The following is a 12,930-nucleotide window of genomic DNA, read 5'->3' as shown; positions in this document are numbered from 1 at the left end:
AGTATAAAAATAAGACCTATTTGTCCATCCTCTCAAGGAGAGCTCTTCACGGACCTCGCAGTCGAGTTCATTTATAGAAGAGCAGCCAAATCTGTAGTTGGTGTAACTAGATGTGTATCTTATCTTGAGCATGTGTGTTTGACTCTTGGCGACCCATGGACTGTATGTAGCCCACCAGGCTCTTCTGTCCGTGGGATTCTCCAGGCAGGAATACTGGAGTGGGTTGCCATGCCCTCCTCCAGGGGATCTTCCCAAGCCAAGGATCAAACCCACTCCTCCTGCAGCTCCTGCGTTAACAGGCAGATTCTTTACACTGAGCCATCTGGGAAGCCCTTTTCTGTTCAGTGGGATGGCTATTTAGCTTCAAAGCTCACTGTGTGTCCCAGCCATCCTGACCCTCAGCTTGGGGTTCTTCCTGATTTAAGATGACCTTATTCATTTATTGTACAGATTTCTCTGCCAGTCTTAAGGCTGTGAACTTTCAAAAGATATCATGACTTGCTACTTTTTTGGATATTCATCTCTGCATTTTAGCCCCCCTCCTTTTTTTCCTTTAAAGATTTCAAGCACAGTAGCGGAAACAGTAAAGAACAAAACGGAAATGCAGCCTGGATGCTTAGCATGCGGGTGGTGCTGGACTTCGACATGTGCATTGGATGTAAAGAGTCACCTGTGCCTTTGTTCTGGTCTGTTCCAGGTTGACCAAGCCCCTGTCGTTCGCTGACTGTGTTGGCGATGAGCTGCCGTGGGGATGGGAAGCCGGGTTCGACCCTCAGATTGGTGTCTACTACATCGATCACATAAACAGTGAGTTTTTCCTTTTCAGTACAAACAAGCATGTCAGACAAGTAACCCCCCTAAATCTAGAGTCATACAGGAGAGCAAACACTTTACAAAATTAATTTCTCTATTTCAAACCCTCACTTTCCATATTTAACAGAAATGTCCATTTTAGAAGTTTTGTTGGGCTTATGGGGGCAGAGGAGGAGAGAGGAGTCTGTCTGTCTGTCTGTCTGTCTGCCTGGAAGGGCACCAGACCCTCCACCTTGCAAGTCCCCTCCCCCATTCCTAATGACGTGCCCTGTGCAGGTATGACTATAGTACTGGCTACTTTCTCATTGTACTGCCCTCACATTATTTCTTTGTAGGTTTTTCCTCACTAAATTGTGAACTTCTTGTGGATGGTGACTGCATTTTTATTTTTCCGCCTTTGGGTGCCTTGTATCATGATAAATTCTTCCATGTTAGAACAGCGAAGAGCTTTGTTGTGTAACGCAGAGATTAAAAAGCTTTCTGTTTGTTTTTAAAGAAATTAAAGTGCATTTCGGTTATAAATTATGCTTCAGAAAACACTGTTCTGAATATTTAAAAACTTGATGATCAGAATATAAAATTTGAGGTCTCCGATTTTTCTTTGGTACGGTAATGGGATCCCAGTGGCCTGGCGGATTTACTGTGCCCCGAAATGCCCCAGTTACCCACAGCAAGTAGTCTTCCCACTAAAAAGGCTCTGATCCGTTATCTCATTAATCTTAAAGACATTCCTGTGAAGTAGTTTAGGGAGGAAATTGTAGGTTCTTCTCTTAACAGCTGGTCTACACATATGTTATGTCTTGACATTGTTTAGTTTCAGCATTATTTTCTTTTTTTTTTTTTCAGTAAAAAATTAGAGAGTGTTTGGCTGTTCGATACTATTTCTATGTCACACTATTAAATACCTAGAAGTAAAAGTTTTGACCTTGACAATGATAGTTACTTTAGGCCCTAAGTGTTTTGTGGTAGAATTCACCTTTCAGCGGCTGTGCGTGTGAAGTCAGGGTTCCGTACAGATATTGATGGGGGTGTTTGTAACTAACTATTAATAGAAGGTAATTATGAAGTACTATCTGTAAGGTTTTGATATTATCATTGTAACCAGAAGTAAATCACTTTTTGATAGAGTCAGAGTTGTACCTTAACTCTTTTGTCTTTTAGTAATTCAGGTCTATTTACATATAAAAATGCACAAATTTTAAGCATGTATTTCAATGAATGTTGGCAAATATATACTCCTTTGCAGCTGCTGCTCAGTCAAGATACAGAATGTGGTTTTTTCCTGTGTTTTCAGACTTGCTCCCTTAGCCTTATCAGACCCTAAATACTTTGTGCCATTCCCTTTAAAAAATATTTTAAAATTTAAAAAATATTTTTCATAGAAGCAATACATGTGCTTAGGAGAAAAGTATAAATTATAGGTTAAAAAAAAAAAAAGGAAGAAAACTCAGAGATAACCAGGTATCCTAAACCTTTCAGTGTGTCTGTCCAGACCTTTTCATGTTCACACACACACACACACACATACACACACACACACACACAGTTTTCAATATATTTTTTACATCAAGTGGAATTATATCACATACAGTTTTATAAACTGCTTTTTTAAAACTTAATATATAATCTTTCATCCAAAAAATTTTCTGCACAATCATATCAACTCTTTTGATAAGAGAACCTCACATTTCTCTCAGATGATCTTCCTAAAATATAACTAAGATCCTTTCATGCCCTTACTTAGAACTTTTCCGCCACACACTGTTGCTTACAGAGTGAGTTTTGTATTTCTCAACGTGACATTCAAGAAACCACAGCTCGTCCCTCTTGAGGTCTTGGGGAAGAGGCGAGAGAGCAGGGTTAGATCCTATTCCCACCGTCGCCAGTAGATCAAAGGAGAACAAGTAAAGCACCACATCCCTTCTGAGGGGTGTGCCTGCAGCTCCCGAGAGAAGGTGCTTTAAGCTGATGCCCAAAGGATGAGTCAGTTAACCAGGCCTGGAGAATAAGGGGATGGGGTACAGTTTGGGGGCTGGAAGGAGAAACTGCCTGCAGAAGGAAGCCCCATAAGTAAAGCCAGAGGTCTGAAGAGGCCACAGGAGGCAGGACTTAATGAAAGAAAGAAGAGAAAGTCAGTGATCTGAGGCTGGTGTGAACGAGGCTGGGAGAATGGCTGGAGCGCCAGACAGGAGTTGGTGCTCGAAGGGCCTCTTGTCTCAGACCTTTCAAAGCCCTGCTTAATCACTGCCTGTTCCACGGGACCTGACTTTTTCAGCTGGAAAAAGTCCTGTGTCTCTAAACTGCCATGGCACTTAACCTTGCTCTTCTCAGGGCTCTCACCATTACTGTATAAAATGCTTGTTGTCATCATTGTTGCTTTAATTCCTGTGTCATGACTTGTCCTGAGCTTTGTAATCTCTTTGGCAGGAGGGATCACGCCTGAGCATCTTGTTTTCCCTAGTCATGCACTAGATGCTCAACTGTCTATAGAAATAACACACCATAACAGGTAAACATAGCAGAGAGTTTCTAAAATGGAAGAGAAGGAGAGTCGCTCATATTCATTTCATTCATTCTTCCTGAGCACAGCAGAGAGAATAGAAATGTGCTTAAAAGACAGAAGTAATATTCCTTTGACGAGTCTAATGTTATCTTCCCTGATAAGTTCTTGTAGCTCATAGTGTGTTCACTATCTGTAAATTTCCCCATCTGTAAAACTGATGGAATGTGAATTCCCTTGAGGTGCATGATGTCTTAACAGTATGTGATATATTACTTCTCTTATATAGTAGACAACATGCAAATTATATTGCATTATAATACAGTGATCTCCCAAGGCCACCAGGTCTTAATAATAAAAAAAAAAATACCACGTTTGTGTAATATACTTTTTTGAGTATTTACATTTAATAAATATTCTTCACCGATCTATTCAGCAAACATAACTGATGGAGATGAAGCACAGTCCTGCTTTATGAAGCCTTCTTTAAAGTGCCTCTGGGAACCCACGTTTGTAGTTCCTATTTGAATGGGACGGTATATCAGAAATGTCAGTGGTGCCTGCCGAAGCTAGTAGCATCTGCAATTTAAACCAGTCGACTGGAGTATTTTGGCTAATCTATGCAAAACAAATGCTGACAGGTTATTATTATGATTATTACCATTGTACTTTACTCACTTAAGTGTCCATCAGTGTTACTGTCAGTGTTTTGTGGCAATTTAGCTGTTGACAAGCATTTTATTGAAAAATATGCCTGTTCGCCAATATATAGGGAAATACGATTAGGTAAAACCTCGAAAGATATTGAGAGAGAACTGGGAATACATATCTTACTATAGCTGTTACAACTTACAAGCATCTCAGGTTTTTCATTTACACTTTCAATTTGTGTCATCTCTTTATTTGGTTAGTTTCCTAGTTATTTACCTCACTGGAACAAGTTACCCCAAAACTTATGACTTAAAATACGTTTATTATCTCATCGTTTCTGTGGGTGATGAATCCAAGCAAGGCTGGGCAGGGCCTCTGGCTCTAGGGTTCTCTCCAGCTGACCTCAAGGTGTGAGCTGGGCTGCATGACCAGAGGAACTATGCTTCTAAGCTCACATGTGTGGTTGTCAGAACAATTCAGTTTCTTGTCAGCTGGCAGCCAATGGCCCCCTCCTCATTCCTTCCATGTGTGTGTGCGCTCAATCATGCAGTCGTGTCCAACTCTTGGTGACCCCATGGACTATAGCCTGCCAAGCTCCTATGTCCATGGAATTTTTCCAGGCAAGAATACTGGAGTGGGTTGCCATTCCCTTCTCCAGGGGATCTTCGCAACCTAGGGATCAAACCTGGGTCTCCTGCATTGTAGGCAGATTCTTTGCCATCTGAGCCACCAGAAAAGCCTGCTATGTCCATAGGACAGCTTATAATTTGAAAGTTGGCTTCATTAGATCAAAAAAGCCAAGAAGAGCCAAGCAGAGAGAACAAGACGGTGGTCGCAGCCCCTGGTAGTCCAGTCTCCAGAGACACCCCATCTTCATCCATGTGCTCTCCATTTGAGGCAAGTCGCTAGGTCTAAGCGGTATTCAGAGGCTTGCACACTAGGAGGTGAGGCTAATCCCGGGTCATCCAGAGTTAAGACCATACATTTCTGTGTGTTAGAGGATGAATTCTCTGTACTTTGAGTCAGTTTGCATTCGTATATTTAAATGCTGGAATTGAATGTAAATATTGCACATTTATGTAGCCAGAGATCTTGAGTTATAAGGAATATTTGAAATGGAGATGTTTGGGCTCTTACTGACTGACTTCTGTCTACGACCTGGGCCTTTATTGTGGTTTCCTCTGGGAGGGGTGCGGGAGGCAGGTTTCAGCAAGTTTAAGATGGGATATTTCAAATAATTTCATAATTCCACGCAGGATGCAGTGCATGAGCTGTCACAGAGCACAGGCTCTCAGCTGCAGCCACTCATGGGAATCACCAGAGGGGCTTATAAACCTGCTATTGCCTGGGTTCCACCCACAGAAACTCTGATTGGTCCGGGATTTCTTTTAGAGCCCTCCAGGTGATGCCCGTGTGCAGAAGTGCAGGACCAAGAACAGTACCTTGGGTTCTTCTCCCGAAGCTGGGCACTGGGGTTTGGTCTTTTTGCTTGTTTTAAAATTTCGACTGACTGGCATTTTTATAAAAGAACAATCACCATGAATTAGAAAAGCTGAAAAAATTAAAAATGCAAGTGCCAAGATTATTATTAGAGTCAACAGGTACACAGTAACTGTATGAAATTGTTGTAAGATTTCAAACTGTTTACTCTTGATGCCTGTACTTATTGTCACAGACATAACAGAGCTCATGGACCGGTGCTGGTCTGCATCCAGAGCCTGAGGGATGTAGATATAAAGGGCAGCCTGGCGAGAGTCCTGTGTTAAGTGTACAGAAGCGTAGGGAGCACATTGGCTTCAGATTACACAGGGCCATAAGTAGCGTGGCTTCTATGCTGAAGGTATTGGGGAGCCAGAGGGTTCTGGGAAGGGATGACCCAATCACAGCCATGCCGCTGTGCTTACTTTGACTCTGTATAAGATATATTCGCAGTGAGAATAAATTGATGACAAGGACGGAAAGGGGTCAGAGTGGGGATGGACTGGGTAAAATAAAGCAAAAACTCTATCACGTTTCTGGAGACGTCACTTCATAATACTAATAAACTACTTGAAGGAGATAAAAATTAAAGATGGCTACTCTTTTTTTTTTTTTGGCTTCTTAGTTGCAGCATGTGGGATCTAGTTTCCTGACCAGGGACTGAACCCAGGCCCTCTGTATTGAGCGCGCAGTCTTAGCCACTGCTTAGAGCACAGAGACCACCAGCGAAGTCCCAGCTACTTCTTTTTTAAAGCATAAATCATCCAAAAAAAAAAAAGCCCGTCATTAAATTCTGAAAAATAACCCCCCTGCTTTATCTTCAGAAACCACACAGATCGAAGATCCGAGGAAACAATGGCGGGGAGAGCAGGAGAAGATGCTCAAAGACTACCTGTCGGTGGCCCAGGATGCCCTGCGGACGCAGCGGGAGCTGTACCACGTGAAGGAGCAGAGGCTGGCCCTGGCCCTGGACGAGTACGTCCGCTTGAATGACGCCTACAAGGAAAAGTCCAGCTCTCGAACCAGCTGTAAGTACAACGTGGCTGCTCAGACATGAGCAGCGGGGACCGCCCTGCAGGTGATGGAAGGCCACTGGGTGTCCGCGGGACGGCGCTCTGCGTCCTTCCTGTCCCTGCTTGGGCAGGAGGAGCCCCTCAGCCCCGTTTCAGATAAAGGTCTCCTCGCTGAGGGAGTAACGTTTACCTTTTCAGATCAGGGCAAATAATTTGGCCCTTGTGCTGCTCTTGTACGTTGTTTTTAGTGGGACTAAACTGAAACTGGAGCGATTAGCACAGACGAAGTTTCTGTTGACCACCTGAGTTGACCGACCTCTCTCTCATCGCAGAGACTGGCGTTTTTTAAAGCAGCAGCTGTAATGGGCTCAGACGTTCCACTTAAGTGACAAGTTTCTGGGTAACACAAAGCGCAGTTAAGCTGTATCTGCAATAAGCTCCTCCAAGATTTTATCCATAGATATAAAATCCACAGGAAACTGAGGCACTGGGGTCTTGATAACGTTCCTTTTTATTGAAAAAAATGATGACGGTTTGAAGATGACTTTTTATATCTAGGTGTCTGATGAATGACAATAAAGGAGTTATAAAGTTAAGTAAGTATCCCAGAAGCATGTAAATCTTGTTGTTTTTAGCGTTTGTAATTTCTAAGTTGACAGCTAGTTATGCAACTTGTACAAGTCACTTTTTTTTTTTGTTTTTCCTCTCTTTTCCCTTTGAAAGTATTCTCAGGCTCTTCATCCAGTACTAAGTATGACCCTGATATCTTAAAAGCTGAGATCTCCACTACACGATTAAGGGTAAGATTTTTTTTTTTGACTGTGGTTCTCTTAATATGCTGAACATATGCCTGGAGTCTGGAAGGGGCCTCTGTGGTCACCTGCCATTTCAATTCAGTGAAGCAACCATTAGACTTATCCTCGATGGATGGTCTTTCTGCTTTTGTTAAAACATGTTCATGAGATTGTTCTTATTAATGTGACAGAGTGTGTTCCATTTCTGGGCAGTTTTATTGTTTGCACTTAGTATATAGAATCAAAATCTGAGTCTAAAAAACTTCAGTTTTCCTTATTGTGCTGAAAGTACACATCCAAAGCGGAGCTTAGTTGCTTTTTCATCAGATGGCCCAATCTATCAAGATGTTCACAGTTCACATTACCAAGTCACTTCTTTTTCTAGGTCAAACTTTACTGGTGCCTCATACTTCCTTATGGGTTGTTTGCTGATCTTTACCCTAAATCTTTCTGACCACACGGCTGTTAAGGTCACAGCTTGTTTATCCTTGATTTTTGGAGTCTTAAAGACTGCTCACCAAGTAAATAAACTCGTGCAACCTTTGCATAGGTCATGAAAGAGATTATTGCCATGACCCCAGAAGCCCCGATGGTATTCCCTTGTCACCCTTGTCCTTCTCCCTAAAGGTAACACTAGGTGACCTTTATTGACAGTGCTATAAATCAATTTCCTGCCTGCTTTGAACTTTGTGAAACTGAAATGCTACCACATGGATTACTGATGGCTTCTTTTGTTCAACATCTCTTCTGTATTTTTTAAAAATTTATTATTATTATTTTAATTTATTTTGCCTGTGTTGGGTCTTAGCTGAAGCACATGGGCTCTTAGTTGCGGAATGTGGGATCCAGTTCCCTGACCAGGGGTCGAACCCGGTGCCTCCTGCGTTGGGAGCTTGGAGTCTCAACCACTGGACCCTTGTTCAACATTTTGAGATTCATCCACATACACTTTTATTGCATGTAAACCATCCCACCTTTGTGTATGAATGAATTCTTCATTTCTTCTACTATTGATGTACATTAGAGTTTATACAAATTGCTAGTAATTAAAAACTTGCATCTTAATGTTTGTGTCTGTTACACATGCCTTTGGGTGCACAGATGTATGCGTTTTTGTTGGTTATGCAACCAGGAGTGGAATTGCTGTGTTAAAATATACTCAAGCAGCTACTCACACACAGTTTCAGGCCTTGTTAGTCAATCAGTTCAAAATATTTCCTGATTTCTTTATGATTTCTCATCAGAGTGTTCTGCTTAGTTTTTAAACAGTTTTGGATTTTCTTATCCTTTATTCAGCTTAATTCCACCACACGTTTTCAATTCTAAAATTTCTGTTTATATTTTGTTTTTAATTACTTGCCCAAATTCTACACATCGATGTAATAATTTTTTGAGCAAAATAATCACAGTTATTTTAAAATTTCATGTCTTGATTAGTATAATATCTGAAATTTCCTATTTCTTGAATTCTTCGGTCTGGTCTGTTTTTTTTTCTCTTGATTTTTGGTCAGTATTTGACCTCTCACAGCTGCTTGCTTTTAATTAAGAGCCATATATTATGTATGAAAAAAAATAAAGATAATTTAAGGTTTGGGATGATCTTGTTATCCTTCAAAGAGGATTTACTTTTGCTTCTTAGAGGAAGTTAGTTAAGGGGCAGGTAACTTCAGTTCAGTCAGGGTTTGAGTTTTCTGAGTTCTGGGCTTCATTCTTCTTCTTCTTTTTACTTTTTCACCACGCCCATGGCATAAGAGGAATTTGTGCCCCGACTGGGAATCAAACCCACAGGAAAGTCCTTGGGCTTCATTCATTTTCTTCAGAGTGGGTCTATTTCCAGAGCACCCTTTCTCTCAGGTGAAAGCTCTTCAGAATCCCAGTTGAACTCCTGGGCTGTTTCCTGAGAAAGCAGGCTGATTGAGGCTGGACTCCAGTCTCCCTGGAGCCCTCAGCTCTGGGAAACAGCTAGTGCTTCTCTGCGTGTCAGACTCCTGGTCACCGCATTCTCCCAGCTTTTCACTTTCTCGATCACGTACCCAGATGCTTCAGAAGGAAAACCGATGCCAAGTTTGGATCTTGCCTATGGGCCTCTCTTATCATTTGACTCTTTAACAGTTCTTGCTGCCCTGGTAATTCTCCAGTATCTCCAAATAGATGTTTGTTTGTTTAACCTCACAACTTTTCTATTTGTTCTTAGAAAACGTGTGAAGAAAGTCCGTCTATACTTTCCGGAAGCAAACCTCTCCTCAGTCTGAACATCCGGGTGTAATTTATGAAGTCACTGTTGGAAGTTTTCTTTTCTGCCACAAACAGCCCTTTGCCCTGTCCACCTATCTTCATTTCTCTGTCTGTTCCTCAAGCAGCTCACGGGCCGGTTTGTGGGACACCTCGTTGCTGCGTCTCTCTATCATGTCTGTACATTTCTGTAATCTCTCAGGCAGATACCTTATCTAAAAAAGGCTGGGGTTGGGGGGGCGGGTGAAGGTATGTTGTCAAAACTTACCCTTGCTGAACTTCAGTACTCCCTGGAACTGTGCCCATCTCAGACGTCATTACGTACTATTGCTTCCCCTTTGAACTTTTAACCATTCTTCACAGTTCTTTTCTTTATAAGACATAAATGCAGTACCTCATATTGTATATGGAATACCTCAACAGGCTATCGTAATCTGTCGCTTTAAATCCCATTTTAGGAAAGATGCAAACTAAGAGAGGGGTTTTTTTTTTTAAAACAAAAGCAGGGCTTCCCTCGTGGCTCAGTGGTAGAGAGTCCATTGGCCAACGCAGGATACGTGGGTTCGATCCCTGTTCCGGGAAGAGCCCATAATGCCTCGGGGCAGCCAAGCCGCTGTGCAGCGGCTGTGGAGCCTGTAGCGCTCGGGAGCCGGAAACTGCTGAGCCCACGTGCCCTGGAGCCTGGGCTCCACAGCAAGAGAAGCCACTGCAAGGAGACGCCCTCACCACAGCTAGAGAGTAGCCCCTGCTCGCCGCCACTAGAGAAAAGCCTGCACAGCCGAAATAAATAAATAAAATTATTCCGAAAAATAAACGAAAGCATACAGGTTGCCTCACACCAATAGCCGTCGGAAGAAAACGGAGCCCTGTATAACTGGGAGAGATCCCAGAAGACCCCACGTAGTCACGTCCCCCAGACCCATCGCTTGATGCCACAGAACCCCTCTGATAAAGCTTATTTGGCAGCGGGTTATATGTGCGCTTAGGAGCCTGTGTTCACTCGTGTGTCATCGCTGCGGGACCGCAGAGTGAATCGGGGAGGAGCGCCCTGCTCCACAAGGTGCTCCCCTCAAGAGGAGGGAGGAGGCATTCACGAGTAACTGGAGTGAAAGATGAGAGCCTCTCTTCCATTAGTTCCTGTCAGTGAAAATCCCTTTTAATAGGAACGCTTCCACAGCACATGGGCCCTCGTGGTCCATGTTCTCTTGTGATGCTTTTAGCCATATCATGGTTTGACCGTGGCAGGCCACATGGTGCCCTCTCTCTGCCACGTGGGCATGTTTTGGCCAGGTAGCTCTTTGAGAATGCCCCAGGCATTCTGAAGTGCCTGGATAGCTTGAGCCCAGTTTTGTGGATTTTGACAACCTAGCTTTTCTTGGCTCGGCTGGAAAAGTCCTTGCACGTCCCTGTCCCTTTCACAAAGTAATGCCACAGAAATTGTTGTTGTGCAGTCTCTCAGTCATGTCTGACTCTTTGCGACCCCATGGACTGCAGCACACCAGGCTTCTCTGTCCTTCACTGTCTCCTGGGGTTTGACAGAGGGTGAGATGGTTGGATGGTTGGATGGCATCGCTGGCTGAATGGACAGGAGTTTGAGTAAACTCCGGGAGTTGGTGATGGACAGGGAGGCCTGGCATGCTGCAGTCCATGGGGTCGCAAAGAGTTGGACACAACTGGGCGACTGAACTGAGAGTCCGCATTGTGCTAAACGTGCCAGTCAGCGCTAACGTAACCCTTTGCTGTGACCTGAGGGTATTTGTTTTTATGTTCTGTGTCCTGCACTGAAACTGGGTTGGAGAATGAGAGTAGAAAACAGTGATAGCTAAAGACGTCAAATGGTTCTCTGAGAAGAAAAAGTATTGGGCACTTAACAAACAAACTCTCTTTTTTTAAAAATACAATTGTATTCAAACTGAGTTCCATTTGCAACTTTGACCTATATAAGAAATAGAAATGGATTCTATTTTATTTTTCTTATTTATTTTTAAATATTTCTTTTAGTTATTTATTTGGCTGCACCAGGTCTTAGCTGCAGCACGCGGGAGTTTTTTCAGTTTCGGCATGTAGGATCTTTATTTGGCTGCGCATGGGATCTAGTTTCCTGACCAGGGATCGAACCCAAGACCCTTGCATTGGGAGCAAGGAGTCTTAGCCACTGGGCCACCTGGGAAGTCCCAAGACCAAACTCTTAAAAACCAGAAACAATCCCAAATAACGTTGAGTTGGAAATAATACTTGTTTTCACTTATCATTATAATAGAATCAAACGTTTTCATCCTTAACAAAAATAGAATGCACGTTGATATTAGGCAGCTGAGAATCACTCATGTAATCCATCCAGAAGCCTCCCCAGGGTAGAAGCAGTAGCTTTCAGCCAAGTGTAGGTCAAGTGAATAATGGAGGAGAAAGGAAAGCACAGGTGTGTCAGCCTCCTCTGCCTTTGTCACCCAGCACACGACACAGTCTCATGTCACTTAAGCGGATCGGAGTCTGAGTTGTCAAAAGTTCATTTAAATTTTAAATTATTAAAAAAAAAAAACATTTTTTTTGACTGCTCTGGATCTTTATTGCTGTGCATGGGCTTTCTCTAGTTGCAGTGAGCAGGGGCAACTCTCCTTGGCAGTGGCGTCTCGTTGCGGAGCACAGACCCTAGGCACACAGGCTTCAGTAGTTGCGGCACACAGGCTTGGTAGCTGTGGTGCACATGCTTAGTGGCTCCGTGACACGTGGGATCTTCCCGGACCAGGGGTGGAACCCGTGTCTCCTGCACTGACGGGCAGATTCCCATCCACGGTAGCACCAGGGAAGTCCTTAAATGATCACTTTTGAAAGAAATTAGATGGGTGTGTCATTGAAGTCCAAATGATTTTCAAGTTTTATGTCTGTGAGAGACACTTTTACTTCACTGGTTCCAAGAGGCTCAATAGATAGCATCGTGTTTCTATCAACTGTGTGTTCAAAGGTAGACACAGGTTTCAGCCCAGCTATTTGAGTTACTATTGATTTTTTGGATTTCTGCTGCTGCTGCTGTTGTTGTTTTTAAATAAAAATGCTGGTCTTTTTTGATAAAAAACTTTTTGAGAGTGCTGTCGGAAGTAGAATCACACGTGGACTGAACTGAGATTATTGATGGCTCCTGATGTGGTCAGAGTCTGATACTAAAACTGGAGTGTCTTCACTGGACAGTGTGACTGAGCTTGTTGCTCTGTGTGATTATTGTTAAAGCACCTTCAAGATCCTCCTCTCCCAGGCCAGCCCTCCTCCCCTAGCCAGGGTAACGCTCTCCTCCCTGGGGTCCAGGAGCATCATTTGTACCTCTCTGTGTAGTTAAGAATTGGGCCCTGCAACACAGTTGTTTTAGTTTACTTTTACTGAAGTATAGTTGATTTGCAATGTTGTTAATCCCTCTTATACAGCAAAGTGATTCAGTTACACACACACACACACA

General features: G+C 43.0%; 1 protein-coding gene across 2 annotated transcripts in view; it reads left to right on the top strand.

Annotated features, from left to right (window-relative positions):
• WWC2 (WW and C2 domain containing 2) overlaps positions 1 to 12,930 on the top strand; it is a 136,365-nt gene that overhangs the window by 72,921 nt on the left and 50,514 nt on the right. Inside the window, exons 2-5 of one of the 2 annotated variants that reach the window (XM_081521965.1) lie at positions 698 to 807; positions 6,268 to 6,471; positions 7,015 to 7,052; positions 7,180 to 7,256. In XM_081521965.1, the coding sequence (XP_081378091.1) occupies positions 7,022 to 7,052; positions 7,180 to 7,256 (108 nt within the window). In that variant the 5' untranslated portion in view covers positions 698 to 807; positions 6,268 to 6,471; positions 7,015 to 7,021. The remainder of the gene's footprint in view (positions 1 to 697; positions 808 to 6,267; positions 6,472 to 7,014; positions 7,053 to 7,179; positions 7,257 to 12,930) is intronic. The other variant, XM_081521964.1, reaches the window with a different exon arrangement.

Source organism: Giraffa tippelskirchi, chromosome 8 (assembly GCF_054371585.1).
Source record: "Giraffa tippelskirchi isolate mGirTip1 chromosome 8, T2T-mGirTip1v1.2.pri, whole genome shotgun sequence".
NCBI lineage: Eukaryota > Metazoa > Chordata > Mammalia > Artiodactyla > Giraffidae > Giraffa > Giraffa tippelskirchi.
This window is presented reverse-complemented; position numbering and strand designations above follow the sequence as displayed.